Source organism: Lactuca serriola, chromosome 5 (assembly GCF_051521515.1).
Source record: "Lactuca serriola cultivar US96UC23 chromosome 5, Lser_US96UC23_V15, whole genome shotgun sequence".
NCBI classification, from domain to species: domain Eukaryota; kingdom Viridiplantae; phylum Streptophyta; class Magnoliopsida; order Asterales; family Asteraceae; genus Lactuca; species Lactuca serriola.
Window position 1 is genome coordinate 330,216,478 of NC_136412.1, and position 21,597 is coordinate 330,238,074.

Consider the following 21,597-nt stretch of genomic DNA (forward strand, 5'->3'; position numbering starts at 1 on the left):
ATAATAAAACATTTTTGTTAACATTAAAATCAATCTTAAAATGATTGAAAGAAGTTGTATATGTTGTTGTAAATTATACAATCGATGGAAATTTTGTATTAAAATTTTTGAAAATAATGAATTTATACAGTCGATGGAATGAATTTTTGTATTATGTTTTATGAGTATTTTTAAGTAATAAGAAAAGATAAATATTGTTATGTTGATTGACAATGTCATCATCAATAGTAATCAAAGTGAATACTTTATTGAACGACATAAAAGATAACAATGAGTGTGAATCGATAGAATTAAATCAAATGCCATTCTAATAAACCCAAAAAAAGGAACTTATTTCTTGGTGTTCTTTAGAGGACAATTTTTTTTGTCATGATGAACCATCTGTTCACATGTAGCACATTTTCTCTTAGGTTTCGAGATTTCCTTCTCAATCATCTCTTTTGTAGATTTTAATCTTTTCCCACGACTACCGCAGCCTTTGTTACGAATATCTATAGGATTCTGAATGTCATTAACATCAGATTCTACATCAGGACCAACCACACCTAAAAGCTTCTTGAAATGATCTGCTATGGTCGGTAGATCATGATTTGGACAGTCGTCTACGAATTTTTTTTCAACTTATTCTGTTCGTCGAGGTATAACCTAACTTTAACTTTGCTGCATCATGGCTCAAAAAAGACGCACAACGGTCAACAGTTAAAAAAAATATCAATAGCAGTCATGTCGGAAGTAGAATCGTCAAAAGAATTATTGAAGCGTCTTTTCAGTAATTCTGTTGGAATGACATCCCTACGCCAACGTTTCAAAATGTACTTTTCAGGAATTTGTTCGATGCCATAAAACTTAAACACACAGAATATGTGTCTACATAAGATACCTAAATGTTCAAAATGCATACAAGTACATTTGAACGAACCATCTTTGGTTGAGTGTGTGACCTGGAAAATATAAGATGATTAGTGAGAATGTTTAAGTTGTAAATTTTTAGTGTTTAAATGCAAATGATAAAATGACAATTAATGTGAAAAAAAACATACCGTGTATTCAGTATCCCTTATAAGACAATCGTAATTGTATTCCTCATCTTTGTCATCAACATCGACATCATTTGTTTGCCTAATAGCTATGCTCTTTGTTTTCTCGATAACAATAATCGTGTCAACACCGTTGGAAGATATCACATTCTTTTGGAAACAATTATCTTCAGATCTTGATATCTCCTTCTGAACCTGATAAAAAATCTTTTGTGTATATACATTTGAAGCATGAGGTTCATACGGAGTACAGGTAATGAATTTAGGAATAGTGGTGGCAGTATTAAAATCATTGAGAATTTGGTTATGTCGTTGTCGTTCCATAACTGATTCAAATGTCATCATAAACATGACAAGATAAGAACCGGTTAATGTCGTGGTTTGAAATGACCAATTCTGACTTTCAGACAACGATGTAGTTCGCATAAGACCAGACATTGGAATGTGCTTGAAAAATGCGGGGATCCAAGATTTTCGCAATCCATACATTGTATTCATCCAAGTGTTATCAGTAATTTTAAACTCCTCCAACATCTGACGCCACACATTCTCGAATTCATGTGGTTCCAGCTTAGAATTCCAAATTATAGAGTGAAAACACTTTCGAAATTTTTGATTGGTTGTTGCATCTTCAATTGATAAAATCTGTATAAATTCATTCTGTTAGAATATGATATCATGAAGGTAGAATATGAAAAAAATAATTGTAGAACCATAACAAAAGTAAGAGTTAAACTAATTGATTCTGTCAGAATATGATATAATTGTATAATCATAACAAAAAGTAAGAGTTAAAGACACTGGTTTTGTTAGAATGAATTGATTTTGGTAGAATATGAGATAATGAATGCATAATTTTAAAAAATCATTGAAGAATGATAAGAAAAATTAAGAGTTAATGCAATTGATTTTGTTTAAAACAAAACATTCTGGTAGAATATGAGAAAATAATTGTAGAATCATACCAAAAAAATAAGAATAATATTCTTTTTATGCATACCTTATTTGGCAACTTCTTCATTATATGCCACATACATAACCTATGATGTGCCAATGGGAAAACCTTATCTATAGCTTTTTTCAAAGCTGGATCTTGATCAGATAAAACCAATTGAGGTTGTTTTCTAAAAGCTTTCAAAAAAGCTCTAAGCAACCATTCATAAGAAACTCCATCTTCTTTACTTAAAAGACCAGCACCAAATGTTACACATTTTTTGTGATTATCGATGCCAGTAAACGGAACAAAAACCATATCATACCTATTTAAAAAATAAAATATTAGTTTACATAACTGGAAATAATGATTCTTATTGAAAAGTATTAAAGGTTATAAATACTTATTCATGCTGAATGTGGCATCGATTGATACAACGTCTCCGAATGAATTGTAATTATACTTTGCTGTTTCGTCAGCCCAGAATAAAGAATTCAATCTCTTGTTCGACACTTTATACTCAAAAGTAAATGATGGGACATTTTTCTTCCTGTCATTCATATTGTCAACAAGGAATTTTGTGTCCCTCCCACCTATGTAACAATTAAGATTCCTCCTAGCATTCTTGAAATCAGTAACCAATCCACCTCGAACCAAAGGACCAACCTGAAGAGCACTATACAATCTATGTGCTTTTACAGGACCAATGTTTTGTTTTGACAAATTATGAATGAAAATTTCTTGGGAATAATCAAGTTTTCTTTTTGAACGAGATAAGTGCATATTGCCTTTGCTAAACAACTCATGATTATGTCGCTCTACAAAATCACTCACGACATATGTAAGAGTACCAAGAATTATTTCTAAAACAACTTTCGCTTTACAATTCCTCCTAAATAAATCTTTCCTTCTTTGAGTCTTTTTATGCTGAATATCTAGAGTATCTAGTTTACTAGTATTCGGATTACCTTCCCGATTGCACACAAGATGTCTATTTGTAATAATCCCATTTTTCATTTTTTGGACTCTTCCAAGCCTGACATCAAAACCAGATTCTAATGCATATTTTCTATACATTGTTTCTGCTTCACCATATAAATTAAATTTTGATGAAACTTTTGGTTTGATGTCGTCTAAAACAATCGGAGTCCAATACAAGGTGCCACCAGGAGAAACATAATCATGAGTAACATGTGGTTGTCCTGCTTAAACATAGCAAATACAAAATTATTATGAAAGAATTATATAACTTTTATTTTGACACAATTTTATTTTTTCTGTAAAAAATAAAATGTACTGAATTGAAATTGGTACCTTCACTGAAATCAATATTAAACTCTGTATCTTCATGAGTAACATGTGGTTGTCCTGTTTAAAATAGAAAATACATAATCATTCTGAAAGAATTATATAAATATTATTCTGAAAGCATTAACTTTTTTCTGTAACAACTTTAGTATCCTGAATTGAATTTATTACCTTCACTGTAATCAATATTAACCTCTATATCTTCATCAATGAAGTGATTTTCGTCTTCATCATTATTTGCGTCCTTTGTATGTTCAGCAATGAAAGTATTAACATTTACCATTAAACATGTTTGTTACAATATAGAATCTGAAAATAGAATGAAAAATTAAACAAAATATCAAAAAACTAACCTAAATTAGGATTACTGCTTTCTCCTATTTGAAATCTGTCATTATATAGTGTATCATTATCAGGAAAATCGAAATCTTCAATTCCATTGTCATCATCACTAGCCAAATAATGTTCCTCATAAATATGATTATTGACATCTGGTTCTTGATCGCCCATTGCTAAGAAATTCCGAGAGTGTTTGTATATGCTTTGTTAGTTGAAAAATTAAAATATTTAAAAATGTAATACAAACTAGATAGGGATGAAAACGGATTTTATGCAAATTAAAAGCCTTGATATTAGGGATCATTGATAAAAATAAATGATTCCGATTTGATTTTTTTTAAAAACATGATAAAGGAAAAAATATTCATACGATACTATATTCACATTCCAAATATAAAAAATTCCAACAGTACATTATATTAACTACTTAACAATATTATTATGTATTACCACCGTCCCAAATTAATTGTCCACATTTGACTTTTCAAGTCTTTAGTCTTCAACTTTGACCTTAAATAATTTTTCTTTTGATAGACAATACTTGATCTAGAATATATGAATGGATTGTATTTTAAATGTTTTTTTTGTTGTTATAAGTTTCATCAATTAATATATAACACAAATAAAAATATTTAAGGTCAAAGTTGAAGATAAAAGACTTCAAAAGTCAAAAGTGGACAATTAATTTGGGACGGGGGGAGTATTTTTTTAAAGAAAAGTTGCAGAATATTTTATTGACGAAAGTATTCTATTAGAATGTTATATAAATATGCATTACAAAACTTTGCATGTTATCGGAATGAAATAATTCTATCAGAATACTATAGCAAGTATGACTTATAAAACATATCAATTTTTGTTAACTCGAATCAATGCACGCATTCATAATTTTTGTTAACTCGAATCTGCTCTGATATTCTGTTGGAAAGATAACCTGTATGATCATATAACACATAAATATAGCAGAGAACACGAACATCTTATTAATTTTAACCATAATACTTAAAGAAAGACACATAGAATTCATCAAACGACCACTTTATTACACTGAACTGAAACTTGATAATACCATATAATTCATCAAAAATTACTTTTATTTTACTGAAATCAAACTAAATAATATCTAAAAACTACCAATTTGATGAAGTTCTTGTAGTTTTATGATTTCTTCAATCCAGAAGGATAATTCCTGCTATCATGACCAACTCCAAAGCATGTTTTACATCTTCTTATTTTCTTCACAACTTGATTCACCGGATTCTTGGGATCATTGACATTACCCAAATCCTTCCCGGGATTTTGATCATCGTTTTCCTGGAAGATTATCAGATTTAATACATCTGTATATATAAAAACAGTAAAAGGGTGTGTGGGGGACGTTTGAAACAAAATCAGGATTATCGTTGATAGATGCTTGTAAATATGTAGCAATACCTGGTTCCGATTTCCAGTATGAACATCCATCGAATGAGTAACACAAATTGATCGGCAGGTTATGTATTCGAGAATTGTGATATGTGTTTGTGGATTGGACGTTAAAATCGATTATATAGAGAAAATTACATTAAAGATAACTAAATCAATCATAAAACATTGCCTAATATAAAGGGATAATATTCAGAATAAATAAGGAATTAAAATGAAAGATTACATAATTACCCTTATGGATTAAAAAAATTAATTAATAATTTGCTAAATTGTGATTGGTGCATTTAGGCACACAATACTTGTTGAAAACATTTGAACCTAACTCTATATATATATTTGACTTTTTATTATTAATGATTATTTGCATCTATACATAAAATAACATTATTCTTTTTTTAGCATGTTTTTTTTTTTGTTTTTATAACCATTGACATATTTCATAAATATGTTGTGATCATATTTTAGTTTTAAAAACATTAGTTGACATCACGTTGTCCGTCACCATTATTGGTTAGGTATTTCAATTTTTAAGCATGTATAAAATACTAAAACGAAAGATTATTTAATATAATATATCAAATATAAATATAAAAGGTTGGAATTACAAAGATTCGTATCGTGATATTTGAACATCGTCTTCTATATGAATTTCTCAAAGCCTTTCTTTAGAGTATTACTAGAACTTTTTTACTCAACAATTTTTTTAAGGTTAATGATTTATAAATAAATTTTATTATGTATATATACCGAGTTATTTATATCTTTCATACCACCATCAAATTTAACATTGTTCATAAAATATAATTATGGCCAGCTATTACAGGTTTAATTGGTTTTTTATGTCCATGACAGCTCCAATAAGATTTCGGTCATCTTTTCCGTTCAAACATAAACTTTTAGAAGATCTAATCACAAGAACACATACAAACCAAGAACACACATGAGATCTCGATTTTTAGAACACAAAAGCACACATAAACCCAATTTCTTTGAAAAACAAACCTGAAAACTGAAAACCCATAAAATGATTTCTAAAGAACAAATACATAAAAAAATGAGTTCGTGTGTTCGGAGTGTGTGTTCTAGAACTGAAATTGTGTTTTTGTCTGCTTGTTTGTGTGTTTCATAGTGAATGTTATTTGAGAGAGAGAGAGAGAGAGAGAGAGAGAGAGAGAGAGAGAGAGAGAGAGAGAGAGAGAGAGAGAGAGAGAGAGAGAGAGAGAGAGAGAGAGAGAGATATGCAATTTTCCAGAAATCATTTCGTGTCCTTGGGTTTTGTGTTCTTGGTAAATCAGATGTAACGTGAAAAACACACATGCATCATATGTGTTCATGCTCAAAGACTTGCTAAAAAAGATTCAAAATTCCCTCATAAAGTACTTTTCAAGGTGTGATTTGCAAATGAGTGTCAAAAGTTAAAAGTTACATTTGTCCTAATTTGATTTGCACAAGAACACATTAACCAGACGAAAAATGACAGAGCCAAAAGTACTATATGCAATGAATCTTAGATTTAGGAAACTACATGGACCATTTATAAAATTTTGTTTTTATTTAATTTTGTTCTTCTTTTTTATATAACTTTTGTTAAAAATGGTAAAATAAAATAAAATAGATATAAAAGTTAATATATATGGGTTAGGGACCAACCATGTAAGAAATTAAAGCCATATGGACCATCTATGTAACGAAAAAAAACTTAGGAACAAAACTTGCGAATCCAGGAAACCATATGGACCTTTTGTGTAATTTTGCCTTTATTATTATCAAAAAAATCAAAAATTACAATATAAATACAAAATTTTGTATTTTACTTTCTTATTTTTATTAAATTCTTAAATTCCTCATTTACTTTATAAATCCAAAAATAAAATTTCGAATTTCCCAAAACATTTTATTTAATCTTGTTTTAATGAAAATTGGGCTAAAACCTGGTCTGGTTGTCTTGGGCTAAATAACTTATGGTCTCACAATTTCAAAAAGCCGAATTAAATAGATTAGAATCTTAAATCCATATCTATTTACTCTTAGAATGTTACAATTATTCCATAAAGTGTGTTGCTTAAAAGAACTATATTTCATAAAATATGATGCTAAAAGATACAGAATTATTTTAGAAAGTACATTACTAAAAACAACCTTATTTTCATAAAGCATGTTATTTCATAAAACATGCTGCTAAAAAACATAATTTCAAAATACGTTGCTAAAATAACCTTAATCCATGACGTATGTTGTTAAAAACATCATTCCATAAAGTATATTGCTAAAAAAAGTTATTCTAAAAGTATGTTGCAAAAAAAAATCTTATTATATGAAATTTGTTGCTAAAAAACAATATTCCATAAAGAATGTTGCTAAAAAGAACCTTACTCCATAAAGTATCTTGCTGAAAACAATATTTCATAAGTATGTTGCTAAAAATAGCTTTATCCACAAAGTATGTTACTAAAAAACAAAGTATATGTTAATGTGACAAAGAAAGCGTTCTCTATAAATCCAGTCCACAATAACAAAGGAATGAAATCCATGTAGTCTTTAAAAAAAATGAATATCTATGTATTGTTTAAAGTAATAAATAATGCAAGTCATTTTTTTATCTGGTCAATTCATTTAAAAATCTGCTACTGTAATTTTCCATTAATTTATTCAATTAACGTCTTATTGTTTTTTAATTTTAATTTTATTATTTTATTAAAGCATTGTACTTTAAAGTATAATAGATTTGATACCACCAAGTCAAATGCCCTTTAGTATATTTTCTTTCAAAATACAAGGCTAAAAAAAACAAATATTTGCAATTCAAGGTAATCGAAGGTATTTAGGACAAACCTTTACATAGGGTTGGAAAACATCATCCCTAATAAATGAAAATAATTTTGCCACATTTCACTCTCTCATTAACTTGGATAGATGTCATTTTTTGGTATTTTTGAAGAAATGTTCTTTCCATTTGTCATTTTCTCATTTTTTTTTTTAATCTTTTTCTTAATTAACAAATCATATTTACACCTTAATTAATAATTGTCTTAATTGAAAACAACCAATAAATTACAATATTAGTATATTACAACTCATAGTATTTAATATGTTTCCTTTTAAATCCAAATTTTAAATTTTAAATTTTAAATTTTTGTTTAAACATTCATATTTAAGCTTTTTGTTTTATCCAACTCGTATATCATATAGACCTCATAACTAGTTTTACAATAAATGACCTATAACAATAACTTGCTTACTTATGATCTTCGAGCTTGATTCCATAGTTATGGAATTTCTAAGGACTTTTTTGGTTTTACTAAAGATGAACACTTACATTTAAATTTGACAAACTACATCTATTTCTTACATAATGTTTTTCAAGTATTTCATTTTTATATATATCGACAATTTATATGTTACCTATTTTCTTTTTACTTGTTAGGTACATGTAATTGCATGGACATAATTGATGGCACCTCTTCAATTTCTACCCAATTAGCAATTTAGCATATAACTTTCGTTTTTCTTATTAGAAAAAGGTACAATGCTTTCAAAGTGTAGTGGTGTACTTATTACGCATTGCTTAAAGCCTTTGTTTTAAACATTTTAAAAGCGTATAACTACTCTTGTTGAACACTTGTACACAAATAAAAGGTACAGATTCAGCTACCAGCTTCCCAACTTCCGGCTTCCAATTTCCAACTTCCGACTAATTTTGCCAAACATACTGTGTCCCTAAAAACTTGGAATATATTTTGATCAAATTTAAGGGCTTTGTTAACTAAATACTACAATAGTTTCTTCTAAGTTAACAACGAAACTAAGAGAATTCAAGGGCATTATTTTATCGCCCCATTATAATCTCAAAGTAATTAAGTCAGAAATTAAAATAATCAACACGTTTTCAAGTCTCATGTGTCCATATCTACCTTAGAAGTAAAAACTTTTAAACAAAAAAAACAAAGAAAACCAGAAGATAATTAGAACGTGCACTTAAATCTCTATGGTCTAAAAAAAAGTCTTTCTGTTGGTAGCATTTGCTAAAATCGGATGTATAATGGTCAGCCATAACCGTATCTAAAAAATCTTTTTACCAAATTCTGACAAAAATGCCCTTTTGTATTTAGGCAATCACCTTCAATGGAACACTTGCTTCTTCTTCATCTGACTTGTGTAATGAGGGCAAGGGTTTCTCGGGGGCTTTTTTCAAGAAACCCCTTGCATAAAGAGACCCGAAAACAATAACCTGAAAAAAAAAATTATTTATTTAGTAACATGTTTTGACCTTATTATGCCCCTCTATTATGATGTAGATTATACTGTATTTGGTATACACTGGACATAAATGCCCTTCTCATCATAAGCATCAAAAATAGCAATAGAAAGGTTGTCATGTTTTGTCTTGTTTTCTCTTGCTATGTCAATGGATCAAAATTTTCAAATTTTTGTCACATCCAAAAAGGTGAAAAAGACATAAATGCCCTTTTCAGTCTAGAAAAAGATTGCCTAGTCATGTCAAAATCATATGTCATATGATATCATATCATATCATGTCAATAAGACAAAAAATTCAGCTTTTGTTCCCAAAAAAATGTGAAGCAAGGTGGGAGTCTCATTTACACAAAAGACATAAATGCCCTTGTCATCTAAAAAAAGGTGTAAATGGATGCTTACAGCTCCAATGCATTGTTCCACACTAAGGGGGTGGCCAAACCACACACAGGATAGCAGAATGCTCACTAACTACAAAATTTTATTAAAAAAAAAAAAAAGTTAATGGAGAGTATAAATATGAAGGAAGATAAATAATTAATTAATTATATATTTTTTTTATTTACTTGTCTAGTGGTCATTATAGTGGCAAATGTAAGAGCTCCAAATGTGCGAATTGTGTAAGAGATAAAGAATTGACTTGCTGTTGCAACCTGCAATTAAAAAAAAATTAACATATTATGAGATTAAAAAAAATGGTGTCCAAAAAAAGTCCACATTTTGACACTTGAGAGGTGCAACTTTAGTGTTTTTTACAAAATTGCCCTTGGTAAAAATGGCTTACAGTTGAAAGCAATGCAACATCAAAGAAACAATCCTTGTGGCGAGAAACAAAATCCATTGCCATGAGAAGATTTCCCTGCAAGATTAAACCTACCAAAATGGAAAAATAAAAATAATAATAATAATAATAATAATCCAATAATCTCGTGTAAAAATTAAAAAAAAAAAATGTTTTCGAGATTTTATTAGTTACTTACCAGTTAAGCTGAGTATGCAAGAACAGAGTGTAGTGTAGAAAATTTGATTATAAATTCCCATATCATATCCTTTAAATAATTTATCTTGAAATGTGCTAGTAAACCCATCAAAACTGAGAAATAAAAAAAAAATATAAATTAAAAATATATCAATGTTTCTAACAAACTGATATGTTTTTAATTATAATGATGATTTTTCTGATCATTTAAGGTTAATTAAGTTCAGATAACAATAAGGTAGAAAGTAGCTACATATAAATTAATTATCAACATAAATGTAAGATTACCCAACTACCCTCACCTTCTAACCAACTGATTATCTATCTATTTATTGAGGTAGCAATGATTAATTAGGAAAATGATTGATGAAATAAATGTAAAATTACCAAACTACCCCTACCCGAGATAACCAATCATCAGGGACACTCCCCACACTGTGCTTTCCCTTCCTTTGTGGTAAGGAGTTAACTCACTTGCTCCCTACAAAAAGGGTAGAATAAATTCATTAGCATTTGTTGATGTTCTCCCAATTTTTTCAAAATGACAAGTAGGGGTAGAATGGTAATTACTGGGAATAGAATAAATAGTGAACACCCAAGGGTAACTAGTACAGCCAAAAAATAATCTGGCCCTTTGTACTTCTTTTGCATAATTAATGTTCCCCAAATCTACAAACAAAAAAAATATATCATGTAAAAAGAAGTATTAGCTATCTGTAAAATTATTTTTTATTTTCTTTTGAAGGGTAGTATTGTACTTTTGAAACTTACCATTACTGGTATCATTTTGGCACACTTAGCCAGGGTCTGAACAGGAAAGCTAACATATTTAAGAGCCTGAAGATATAAGATAAAACAAGAATGTTAAAATGTAAGCATAAACACAAAGAAAGATTTGTTAGTGATAATAAGAATTAAGAATGAAAAGAACATATGACCTCATATTGACATGTTGTAGTTAGTATGTTAGATATTGATACAATACAGTACTTGTAAACTGGAGCAACAGGATCCAAAGCTTTTTTACTTGTCTGTGATGGAAATAAAAAGATAGATAAGATAAAAAGAATGTATAATGTGGTGAAAGAAATTTTATGAAATGTTGCATTTGTTGAAGAATGTTCATAACTTACAAGTAAGAAAACTGCAGATACTGCAGAAGTGGTAATTCGGTTACAGAAAACAAGAAATAACGAATGTTTGAAGAATTCATGGTTTGGACCATATGGAACTCTCATAATCTTCTCCTGCAGATGAAGATTCAAGAACAGGTGTTAACAATGAATCACTACACAAAGTGTTGGATCATGATCATCTCTTTTTTCAATTCTGTTGCCCCTTTTTTCAAATCAAGATCATTCAATCTACCAAATGAAACATCTTGACAGAAGAAAAACATGGAAATAAGATTGGCATAAACTTTATATTCAAATCAATGAGTTTAAAGCAAAGGATTCGACTTTTTGTATGTTCAAAAATGCCAATTGTAACAATCATTATTGCAGCTGTGTATTACATCCAAAACCTCGTTTCCCCTAATTTCTTGAGTTTTTTCTCTTCGGATTGAACAAAATCAATCGTAAATCTAGTTGCAATTAGCTTGATTTAACCTTCGCGTACTCGATTTAACTTTACAACAAATTCTCCACATAACTCAGCTCGTCTTCACATGTATACAAACGATTACAGAAATGTAACTTTTGGTTAAACAAAACGTACCTGTAAGACACCATAGATGACGAGAGTAGACATAATTCCGACAACAGCAAAAGTACCCTTTAAGAATTTGTTCTCCTTGGCATCTACTAACGGTGGGTCAGTCATACTACCATCCATTAGCAAAACCCCGACCACCGCCGGTTTCGAAGGCAGTGTAGGTGTATATCGACGACCAATTGAAATACAGAAAAACAAAGATGTTAGATAAACCCTAGGATCAGTCGGAAACCCAGAACCATCGAGTGAAGGGCAAGCTTTTGAATTTAATATATGTGTAGTAAGATGACGGGATCATCGATGAGAAGATTAGCGGTTTCTCCGGCGAGTTCCTCTCCTTGTTTTCACCGGCGAGTTTCTGTATTTATTTCTCAAACCCTTTTAAATTTTAGTTTTGTGGGAAAGCGGACTACTTTTTGTCTGGAAGATGATGGGAAGCACGCCTTTCCGTCTCTCTTACGCTTATTTTATAGGGTCGTCTACATGACTATATGACTATAATCAATGTTTTTGTATTTATTCATTTTTTTGTAGTAAACAAATATTCGAAAATTGAAAACGAAAATTTGGGTTTTATGTCTAATATCTTCAACAACTAAAATATGTTCATTATGAATTGCAATGTATTTGGTTGGGGATTTTGGTGGGATTCGTACGTGTTGTGTTTGGATTTGTTAGCTTATGTTTTCGAATGTACATCTTTTGCACGGTTGTTTATAGTTTGAGTTTGGTGTGCGTCTTTTCCTTTCAAAGTTATGCCTTCATTGATAATTTGCCTTTTGTCTTGTCGGGTGAAAGCGTTTTGGTATATTCAACATCTAGTTGCGTAGGTTATCCGAGTACGGGATTTGGGTGTGGCGGTAAACAGGACCGACCCTGAGGATTTAAATGCCCATGATGAGTCGGAAAAAAGGTCTTTAGGCCATAACGTGCAACAAATTAGATTATATAAACTAAAGTCTTTTTTAAAACGACAATAAACTTTATAGTAATAACATAGCAAAATCATAGTATTTTAATTAGTAATGACATATTGTAACAACTAATTGATGACTCGTGAAGCTCTCCAAACATTCTTGTTAACAAATTGGTTGATCAACTCTTCGTAGTATATACTCTCTAAGATTTTGTTCTCGATAGATATCATCCTCAAACCACTAATTCTTCATTGGATAAGTGTGGAGCGTAAGTAAGGTTTCAAAAACTTCAATTTCGAAAAACTCATTTATGCATGACACTGTTACTACTGTAATAGTCAATAATATTTTATATTCAATGCTTGATCGTGTATCTTCAACATGTGATCCGTCTTTCTGGTGTGTGGTGGACTGGTCGATTAGTAAGAATATGGACTATCGCTTTGGGTTGAAAATAATATATATAAAAAATGCCCCCCCCCCCTAAAAAAATTAGGCCATGTACAAATGCCCACTTTGCCCCCCTTCAAAATCAGCCCTGACGGTAAGTTAGTTTATTTGAAAAGTTGTATGTGTCATGTATAAGGTAGCATATATTTTTAGCTTATTGGTTTATCACGATATTGTTTGGTGAGATTATTAAAGTAGCTTATAAGATGTTATATTTGAAAAACTTGTGTAATAAGTTCCATGAGAATATGACTAAGTTATATATATATATATATATATATATATATATATATATATATATATATATATATATATATATATATATATAAGTTCAAATGTTTTTAGCAATTATTGTGTGCATAAATGCACCAATAGGAATTTAGGAATAATAAAATTTTTAAAAAATAATATAAGGGTAATTTTGTAACTTTACATCACCTGCATTTATTAAACAAAAAATAATTCTCTTATATAGAGAGAAAACTCCTTAATTAATGGAACAGTTACCATAAAAGGCCCTAAACTAACCCTAGTTGTCCGAGTCTATTGTGTGAGGACGTGTTGCGTTGGTTCCCTTTTTGCTATCGGCCGAGAAAGAGAAATATGGAGGGGAGGGGATGTGCGATCGGAAGAGAAGAGGATGAAGAGAAGTGAGGCTGAAATCGAGTAGGAAGAAGAAAGGGGTGCCTGGTGGTTTCGATTTTGAGGTAAGTAAGCATTCTGTTTCATCATGTATCATTAGTTGCAAGTATGTTTTTCTTGTGTTTTGTTTTTTGTTTGATGCCAATCGATTCCAGTTAACCATAGTTGCAAGTATGTTTTTCTTGTGTTTTGATTTTTGTTTGATGCCAATCGATTCCAATTTTCAACCACGCTTCCATCATTGACTTATGTTGAGGTTTGTTTTATTCTCTTTCCATTAATTTCTATAAAGGGTTGTATATAAAATAGTAATCGATTTTTGTAGAAATTGCAACTTTTCTTACAAATTCATGTTCGTTGTGCAGTTACAATTCTAATCTATTGAACTCAAAATTCGATTTTCTTTGTCAATAAATTAATTTTCTGTGTTGTGCTTATGCAAAACTACAAAAGAGTACAATAGGCTATTCGGGGCCAAATTTTCAGCTCAAATTGTTATTTCTTATTTTCTGATGGAGGATATGATTGTTCAAACATTCAAGGATGCCTAGAATTTTGTTTTCATGGCAGAATTCTCACATGTTGTAAATGCCTAGAATTTGATTTCATGACATTATCATAGAATATAACTTTTTATCAAAGATAGATTTTAATGGTTGTAGATAGGAAATCATTTTACTAAAATTCACATGGTTCTAAATTTCACATGGATATTGGCAAAGTGGATTTTGATTGCAAAAAAAAGTTATTTAAGTGCATTCTGTAATGTATTCTGTCAGAATTTATTTATATAAACACATTCTGTTAGAAGGTTTTTTGAGAATGTTTGAATGGTATTTAAGTGCATTATGTAATGTATTCTGTCAGAATTTATTTAAATAAATACATTCTGTTAGAATATATTTTGAGAATGTTTGTTAACAACAAGTATATTTGTTTAACAGATAATACTAAGTAATACTAATTAGTAATATATCTTATTCTTTCAAAATTGCATGGAGAAAAATTCAATATTGATCATACGAGAGAAATATTTGGAATATAGTTCAAAAACAATTATATATGCGAAGATCAAGTGGATATTCTGTTAGAATATGTATAACTATATTTAAAATGTATAAGGATTTTAGTCTGTAAGAATATGTATGAATTTGTATTTAAGTTCGGATATATAAGAATATATTAGAATGTTTGTTATTTTTCACCATCTGATTCAAGAATTTTGTTTTTCTTCAATAATATTCTATTAGAATAACATCCTGAAAGAGCATCATTATGACAAAAAATATTCTGACAGAATAAAATCGGTAAAAATTGAAATTGAATTAATTAAAAAATTCAGATTTTTTTTAAATTAGGAGAATTAGTCATCCTTAAAAATTCGAAAATTTCCTTTTATAAATGTAGTTAATTGTCCAGAATACCCTTTTGCTAAAACTTGTGTGATTATATGATGCATGTTATCCCATTGTAATATCATACACTCTCAAATCATGTCCATTGATTACTTTCATCTGTTGGTCCAGATCTGTGCATTCTGACACACAATACTTAGTAAAAACAAAATAACCTAAGCATATATATATATATATATATATATATATATATATATATATATATATATATATATATATATATATATATATATATGAGATAACTTAGTCATAATCTCATCAAACTTTTACACAAGTTTTCCAAATATAACATTATATATTTATTTACACAAGTTTTTAAATATACTCCTATTTGTCAATTTATACTTGTCATTTAGCTTATCGACTAATTTTTACCAAATTTTATTATTTATCAAATGTCAACTAGCTTATCATGTGAAAGCTAGTTTTTCGAGTAGGTTGCAAAACACATCACAAAATGTGATTCATCAATTGTAAAAAGTTGCCTCGTAGTGCTTTTTGGTATTGTTTTTAATCGTACAGGTTGGTAGGTTGGTGTATTAGGCCATGTTCCCATGTTGGGGAACATTTTGTTAGTTCATTACCTAATTTAATGGAGTCACACGACTATCGAGTAGCCTGTTGCACCTTTAATTTTCGTTGTTGCTTTTGCTTTGGTTGTATTTTCAAAACTTTGGCCCAATGTTCATATTGTATCCTTTGTTAAGGTTGAAGATATGCTTTCTCCCGTTGCTTTACTTTATCACTATCGTTTTAATTTGATGTTAGTTGTGCCTTAAATTATTGTTACTATTCCCTTTGAAGTTGGATCCATTCTAAGCCCCCAAAGTTTTTTTGTTTTATTGGTTGAGGTTCATTTATAAATTGATTTGTCTTTTGAAAGCTTCAAAGTGGAGCTACATAACTATGATGTTTCTTTTTGTTACTAGTGCAAGTTCATAACCACCCACTACACCACCTCATACTTTCGATAAACCACCCTTCCCCCGCCTTTCATAATCGATAACCACCCTAACCCTTACCTCCCAAGATGGGTAACCACCCCCTCCACACCTCCCACAACGAGTAATTGCCCTCTCCCTCCACCTTTCATTTTTAGTAACCGCTAAACCATAAAACCTATATGACATTATAATCCTAAGGGTGTACATAAGTATTTTCAAATGGGATTCTCATTGATTTTAGTGCTTGTAAGACTAATAAAAGCCTTACTTTATGGCTAAAGAGGATATCAAGAAATTCAACAACACTCCTTTTTTCTTGATCACCTTCTTCTATTCCTTATTTTTCTTTTTACCTCAAACCATATCGAATGGAGAAATTTGGGTTCCTTCCATAGGGCTACTCTTTTTTTTACTGATGGTACCTATAATTAGAAAAATATACAAAAAAACACCATCAAAGTTGTGAGGACCAAATGACAATTTAGAAGCTTTGTAATATGTCTATTATTTATTTACTAATTTGAAAAATCATCTACAACTCCAATCAAATTCACATATTTATGATGTTGTAGTTTGCATAAGTTTTAGAAGCATCTTGTAGAATTTTATTTCTTATAATATCTTTTATTTATTAATAACAAAACACATTTTATTCTTGATTTTCATTTGTAATTTATTTTGTGTTCATATATGTGTCTTACAATATCTTAATTTTTTTCATATAACAATTGCATTTCCATGGTTATTTGTGTTTCCGTTTTCTATTCTATTTAATTTTTTATTTTATTATACAATAAAATCATTTTTCTCATTAATCTACACATGAAGAACGTCACTCCTATCTTCAAAACATTTTAATCAATTTAAATAAACCATTATAAAATTGCACACAAAGTCATCTAAAATATACAAAAGAAATTAATAACTCTTTCAAAATCATTAAAGTATCAATATTATTTTAATTTGTTAATTTTAGTTTGCACATGTCTAAACCTAATTAATAAAATATAAAATTATTTAAAACGCTATTTGGTCAAATGGGAATCACTTGATCGCTACAACCCTTCATTTCTTTGGAAACATCTATAAGGAAACTATTAACTGAAAATAAATTATTTGACATCCGCCGAATGATGTTAATCTCCACGAAGAAAATAATAGCCGAAATAAAATTAATTTGTTGCTACTGGAATGTATGGTTATTAGTTATTAGTTACTAGGTGTGAGCCCCATGTATTACATAGATGTTATTAAAAAAATTAAATATGTATAGACATTTGAGAGATTTGAATTTATAAGAAAAATAAAAAAAATATTAAATTACTAAAATTAAAGTGTTTTTTTCTCTTTTAAATTTAAACAAATCATTTTGATAAAATAATCAAAGCAAATTAATGAGATTTTATTTTAAAATTTTGAAATTATAAGGAAAGTCCATTAATGAAATTGATATACATTTATTACTAGTTGTGAGACCCGTATATTATACGGATTGATTAAAATATAATGTTAAATATGAGTGATTAAATGAGAAGTGTATTTGAATTTAAAATATGAAATAAGTGAAAATTATGACAAAAAAAAACATACAAAAAATAAATTAACTAAAATTATGTGTTTAATTGTTAGACTCGTATACTAAACAAATTATTATAACAAAATGTTAAATACAAAGGTTAAAGTGTAAATTTATTCGAAATTGAAATTGAAATTTTTAAATTCAAATTTGAAATTAATAGTTATTATGGTAGGTTTAATTTATGGAAACTAATTATTGATATATTGAAAATATATAATAAAGTAATGACAAGTGGAAAATTAATATATCTCAAAATTATGACAAAATGACATGTGACCAATTAAATGAGAGAAAGACAAGTGACAATAACATTTTCATTTATTAGGGTAGATTAAATTTAAATACCATATGAAATTTAATAAAATAGGAAAACCACAAAATTACATATGGAATAAAAATTAATTCAAAATAATCACAAAATAATATGTGGCAAAATAAATGAAAGTGTAACAAGTGGCAAAAAAAAAATACTTCATTTATTAGAGAATAAATAAGAAGATTACACATTTACATTGGTGTTTTGATTAATTGCCCAAAAGAAAATATAAAAACCGGATTGGACTTGGACCAAACCATGCCTCAACCAGGCCCACCAGGACATTTATTGGGCTGGGATTTAGCTAGCACTACTACGTTTTTGTTCGTTTTCGGTATTTCTACAATTTACCCGTTGCACAAAAATTAGATGTAATGAGTGATTTTATTATATTATTTTTGTTTACTGAATTTTCTTTTCATTTCATCTAATCAAATAAATTTTTCAAAAGCATAATTTGTAACTTATTTCTAAAAATAACAACACCATATTCTGATTTTATTCAAAGGTTCATGGCACATAACATATTAGAACTATAATCGATAATTTATGCCTATTCATTTACGAAATTACATATTAGAACTATAATCGATTATTTGATGCCTATTCATTTTGCTTCGTAACATCAATTTTTTGAAGAAAAAAAATCATTAATAATAACTTGATATTATGAATAATAGATATGGATAAAGAAAATTTGATATAACAAATAGTGTAGTTTAAATTCGGGTGTCACTTCAAGAGCAACTCCCCTGTTTTGGATAAAGAAAACAGAACACAAAGCCACGTTACAAATCGCATCCACAACAAGAGGTGCTTCTTTCCACCGCCTACCACCATGGATTCCGTCATCTTCTACCACCCACTATTCCCACCATTCACCACCACCACAAGACACACATCAACCTACGCACCTCCCAAGCCACCACCGCTTTCCGCCCACAAGACACTCACTTTCACTTGCTGGGCACTCGGGAACGACGACGGCGGCAGTGAGAACGGTTTGGGTTTCGGTGTTTCAGCTTCAGACGCCGGAGAACTGTTCCCTACGCCGGAAATTTCAGACGCTTTTATGACAGTCGATGCTGAGATAACCCCTGACACCGTTAATTTCTTTGTTAGCGATGCCGAGGGTGATCCCGATTGCCCCTCCGACGGCTTCTCCTCCGTCGAGGATGCTCTTACCACTCTCCGGGAAGGAAAGGTTGGTAAACAAACATCCTCATCACCATAATTACACTTCACTTCTGATTACCATACATTTGGACTTATTTATTACTATTGAAATCAAATCTTTAAAAGTTTGTGATCGTTGTCGACGACGAAAATGGCGATATCGAAGGAAACTTCGTCTTGGCAGCATCATTTGCAACTCCAGAAACCATCGGATTCGTGATCAGACACGGCTCCGGGATCATCTCCGTCGGCATGACAACTAACGATCTCGAAAGATTAAACCTCCCTCTAATGTCACCGGAAAACGAACACAAATCTTCAGCACCATCATTCACAATCACAGTGGTATTCTACTATTCTTCCATAACCATTTCGAAACATCAATGTGTCTTGTTCATTTCCAAAATTACTAACAATTCACTTTCTTTATAAGGACGCAATCGACACAGCAACCGGAGTATCTGCTTCCGATAGAGCAAAAACGATTCTTGCTTTAGCATCCCGTTCCTCCGGCCCTGAAAGTTTCAGAAGACCCGGCCATGTGTTTCCATTAAAGTACCGAAACGGCGGTGTTCTCCGACGATCAGGGCACACGGAGGCGTCCGTTGATCTTGTCAAACTCGCTGGTTTGGATCCAGTTTCTGTTCTTTCAACCATCGTGAATCCAGAAGATGGTTCTATCGCCCAATTGAATCGCTTACAAAAACTAGCACTTGATCACAACATCCCTCTTGTTCTGATCACCGATTTGATCAGGTAATCGTTCATGTTTTATCGACTGATTGAATCCATTGGTAAACGTGATTCGAATTGCAGGTATAGAAGGAAGAGGGAAAGATTAGTTGAAAGAGTTGCGATTTCTAGGCTACCAACGAAGTGGGGTTTGTTTGAAGCTTATTGTTATCGATCAAAACTAGATGGAACAGAGCATATAGCCATAGTCAAGGTACAAAAGTCAACAATTTTCAAAACCCTAAATCAATTTCGGGTCTAATGGTTCGGATCTTTTGTAAACAGGGCGACATTGGAAACGGGCACGATGTGTTAGTACGGGTTCACTCAGAATGTTTGACCGGGGACATATTTGGGTCGGGTCGGTGTGATTGTGGGAAACAATTGGAATTGGCCATGCAGATAATTGAGGAATCGGGTCGAGGAGCCCTAATTTATCTTCGGGGACATGAAGGAAGAGGTATCGGGTTGGGACATAAGTTAAAAGCGTATAATTTGCAAGATCAAGGTCATGATACTGTAGAAGCGAATCTCGAGCTCGGTTTTGCTCCCGATGCACGAGAATATGGAATCGGCGCTCAGGTGGTTAGACTCTTTGTATCAGACAGACACATTGTAAATGTGTACAATGTGTCTGTTACATATCACATATATTGTGTCCACTTAGACACATTATGTTTGATATGTATTACGTGTTAGGCACAATATGTTTGTTAGACGTATGTGTGTCTGATACAAACACCATTGTGTTGTATTGGATAATGATTTATTTATTTATTTATTTTTTTGTAGATGTTAAGAGACATTGGAGTTCAGACAATGCAGCTAATGACTAATAATCCGGCCAAGTTTACTGGTCTCAAGGGTTACGGTTTGGCAATTGTTGGTCGAGTTCCAGTATTGACACCGATTACAGATGAAAATAGAAGGTACTTTGAAACAAAAAGAACAAAGATGGGTCATATATATGGATCTGATATCCCTTTAATTAGTCCGAAAACATATAAAAATGACTCATCAGATGTGTCAGATACAAAGTTATGAAACTGACTACCATTTTGTTCGGACTATAATCAGGTATGATTTTGAATTTCACACACATGTATCCGCAATACTATTCAAATTGATATATTTGTACAAAAAAGTATACGAGATAATCCCATATGATTTTGAATTTCACACACATGTATCCACAATACTATTCAAATTGATATATTTGTACAAAAAAGTATACGAGATAATCCCATATGATTTTGAATTTCACACACATGTATCCACAATACTATTCAAATTGACATATTTATACAAAAAAGTATACGAGATAATTTAAGTACAATCATACAATTTTGTGACTCTTCTCGAAATGTTATTTGTTTGGTGCCATTTTTGACACTTATAAAATAACCAAGAATGAATGTAGTAATAACCCTA

The 21,597-nt window shown here is 30.4% G+C and overlaps 3 protein-coding genes across 4 annotated transcripts; 1 reads left to right on the top strand and 2 right to left on the bottom strand.

The window, feature by feature from the left end:
- Positions 1-330: 330 nt before the first annotated feature.
- Positions 331-3,562, bottom strand: LOC145050977 (protein FAR1-RELATED SEQUENCE 5-like). The gene is made up of 7 exons (XM_078999141.1): positions 3,451-3,562; positions 3,286-3,339; positions 2,375-3,173; positions 2,038-2,296; positions 1,041-1,697; positions 698-941; positions 331-602 (listed from the first exon to the last, which is right to left on the bottom strand). The coding sequence occupies exons 1-7, from the start codon at positions 3,560-3,562 to the stop codon at positions 331-333; spliced, it is 2,397 nt and encodes a 798-aa protein (XP_078855267.1).
- Positions 3,563-8,480: 4,918 nt separating this feature from the next.
- Positions 8,481-12,443, bottom strand: LOC145055192 (UDP-galactose/UDP-glucose transporter 5B-like). 2 transcript variants are annotated; one of them, XM_079003493.1, is made up of 12 exons: positions 11,999-12,443; positions 11,413-11,526; positions 11,218-11,310; positions 11,051-11,116; positions 10,850-10,948; positions 10,681-10,760; positions 10,281-10,393; positions 10,085-10,173; positions 9,867-9,953; positions 9,703-9,771; positions 9,164-9,274; positions 8,481-8,763 (listed from the first exon to the last, which is right to left on the bottom strand). In XM_079003493.1, the coding sequence occupies exons 1-12, from the start codon at positions 12,113-12,115 to the stop codon at positions 8,695-8,697; spliced, it is 1,107 nt and encodes a 368-aa protein (XP_078859619.1). In that variant the 5' UTR covers positions 12,116-12,443; the 3' UTR covers positions 8,481-8,694. The 2 variants fall into 2 exon arrangements, with proteins under 2 accessions (XP_078859619.1, XP_078859620.1); XM_079003494.1 differs by having other exon boundaries at positions 8,481-8,770.
- A 6,527-nt stretch (positions 12,444-18,970) lies between these two features.
- RIBA3 (monofunctional riboflavin biosynthesis protein RIBA 3) lies at positions 18,971-21,349 on the top strand. Its single transcript, XM_079003495.1, has 6 exons — positions 18,971-19,462; positions 19,561-19,779; positions 19,868-20,190; positions 20,251-20,380; positions 20,452-20,748; positions 20,959-21,349. Exons 1-6 carry the CDS (start codon positions 19,097-19,099, stop codon positions 21,208-21,210), a joined length of 1,587 nt encoding a protein of 528 aa, XP_078859621.1. The 5' UTR covers positions 18,971-19,096; the 3' UTR covers positions 21,211-21,349.
- Positions 21,350-21,597: the final 248 nt, after the last annotated feature.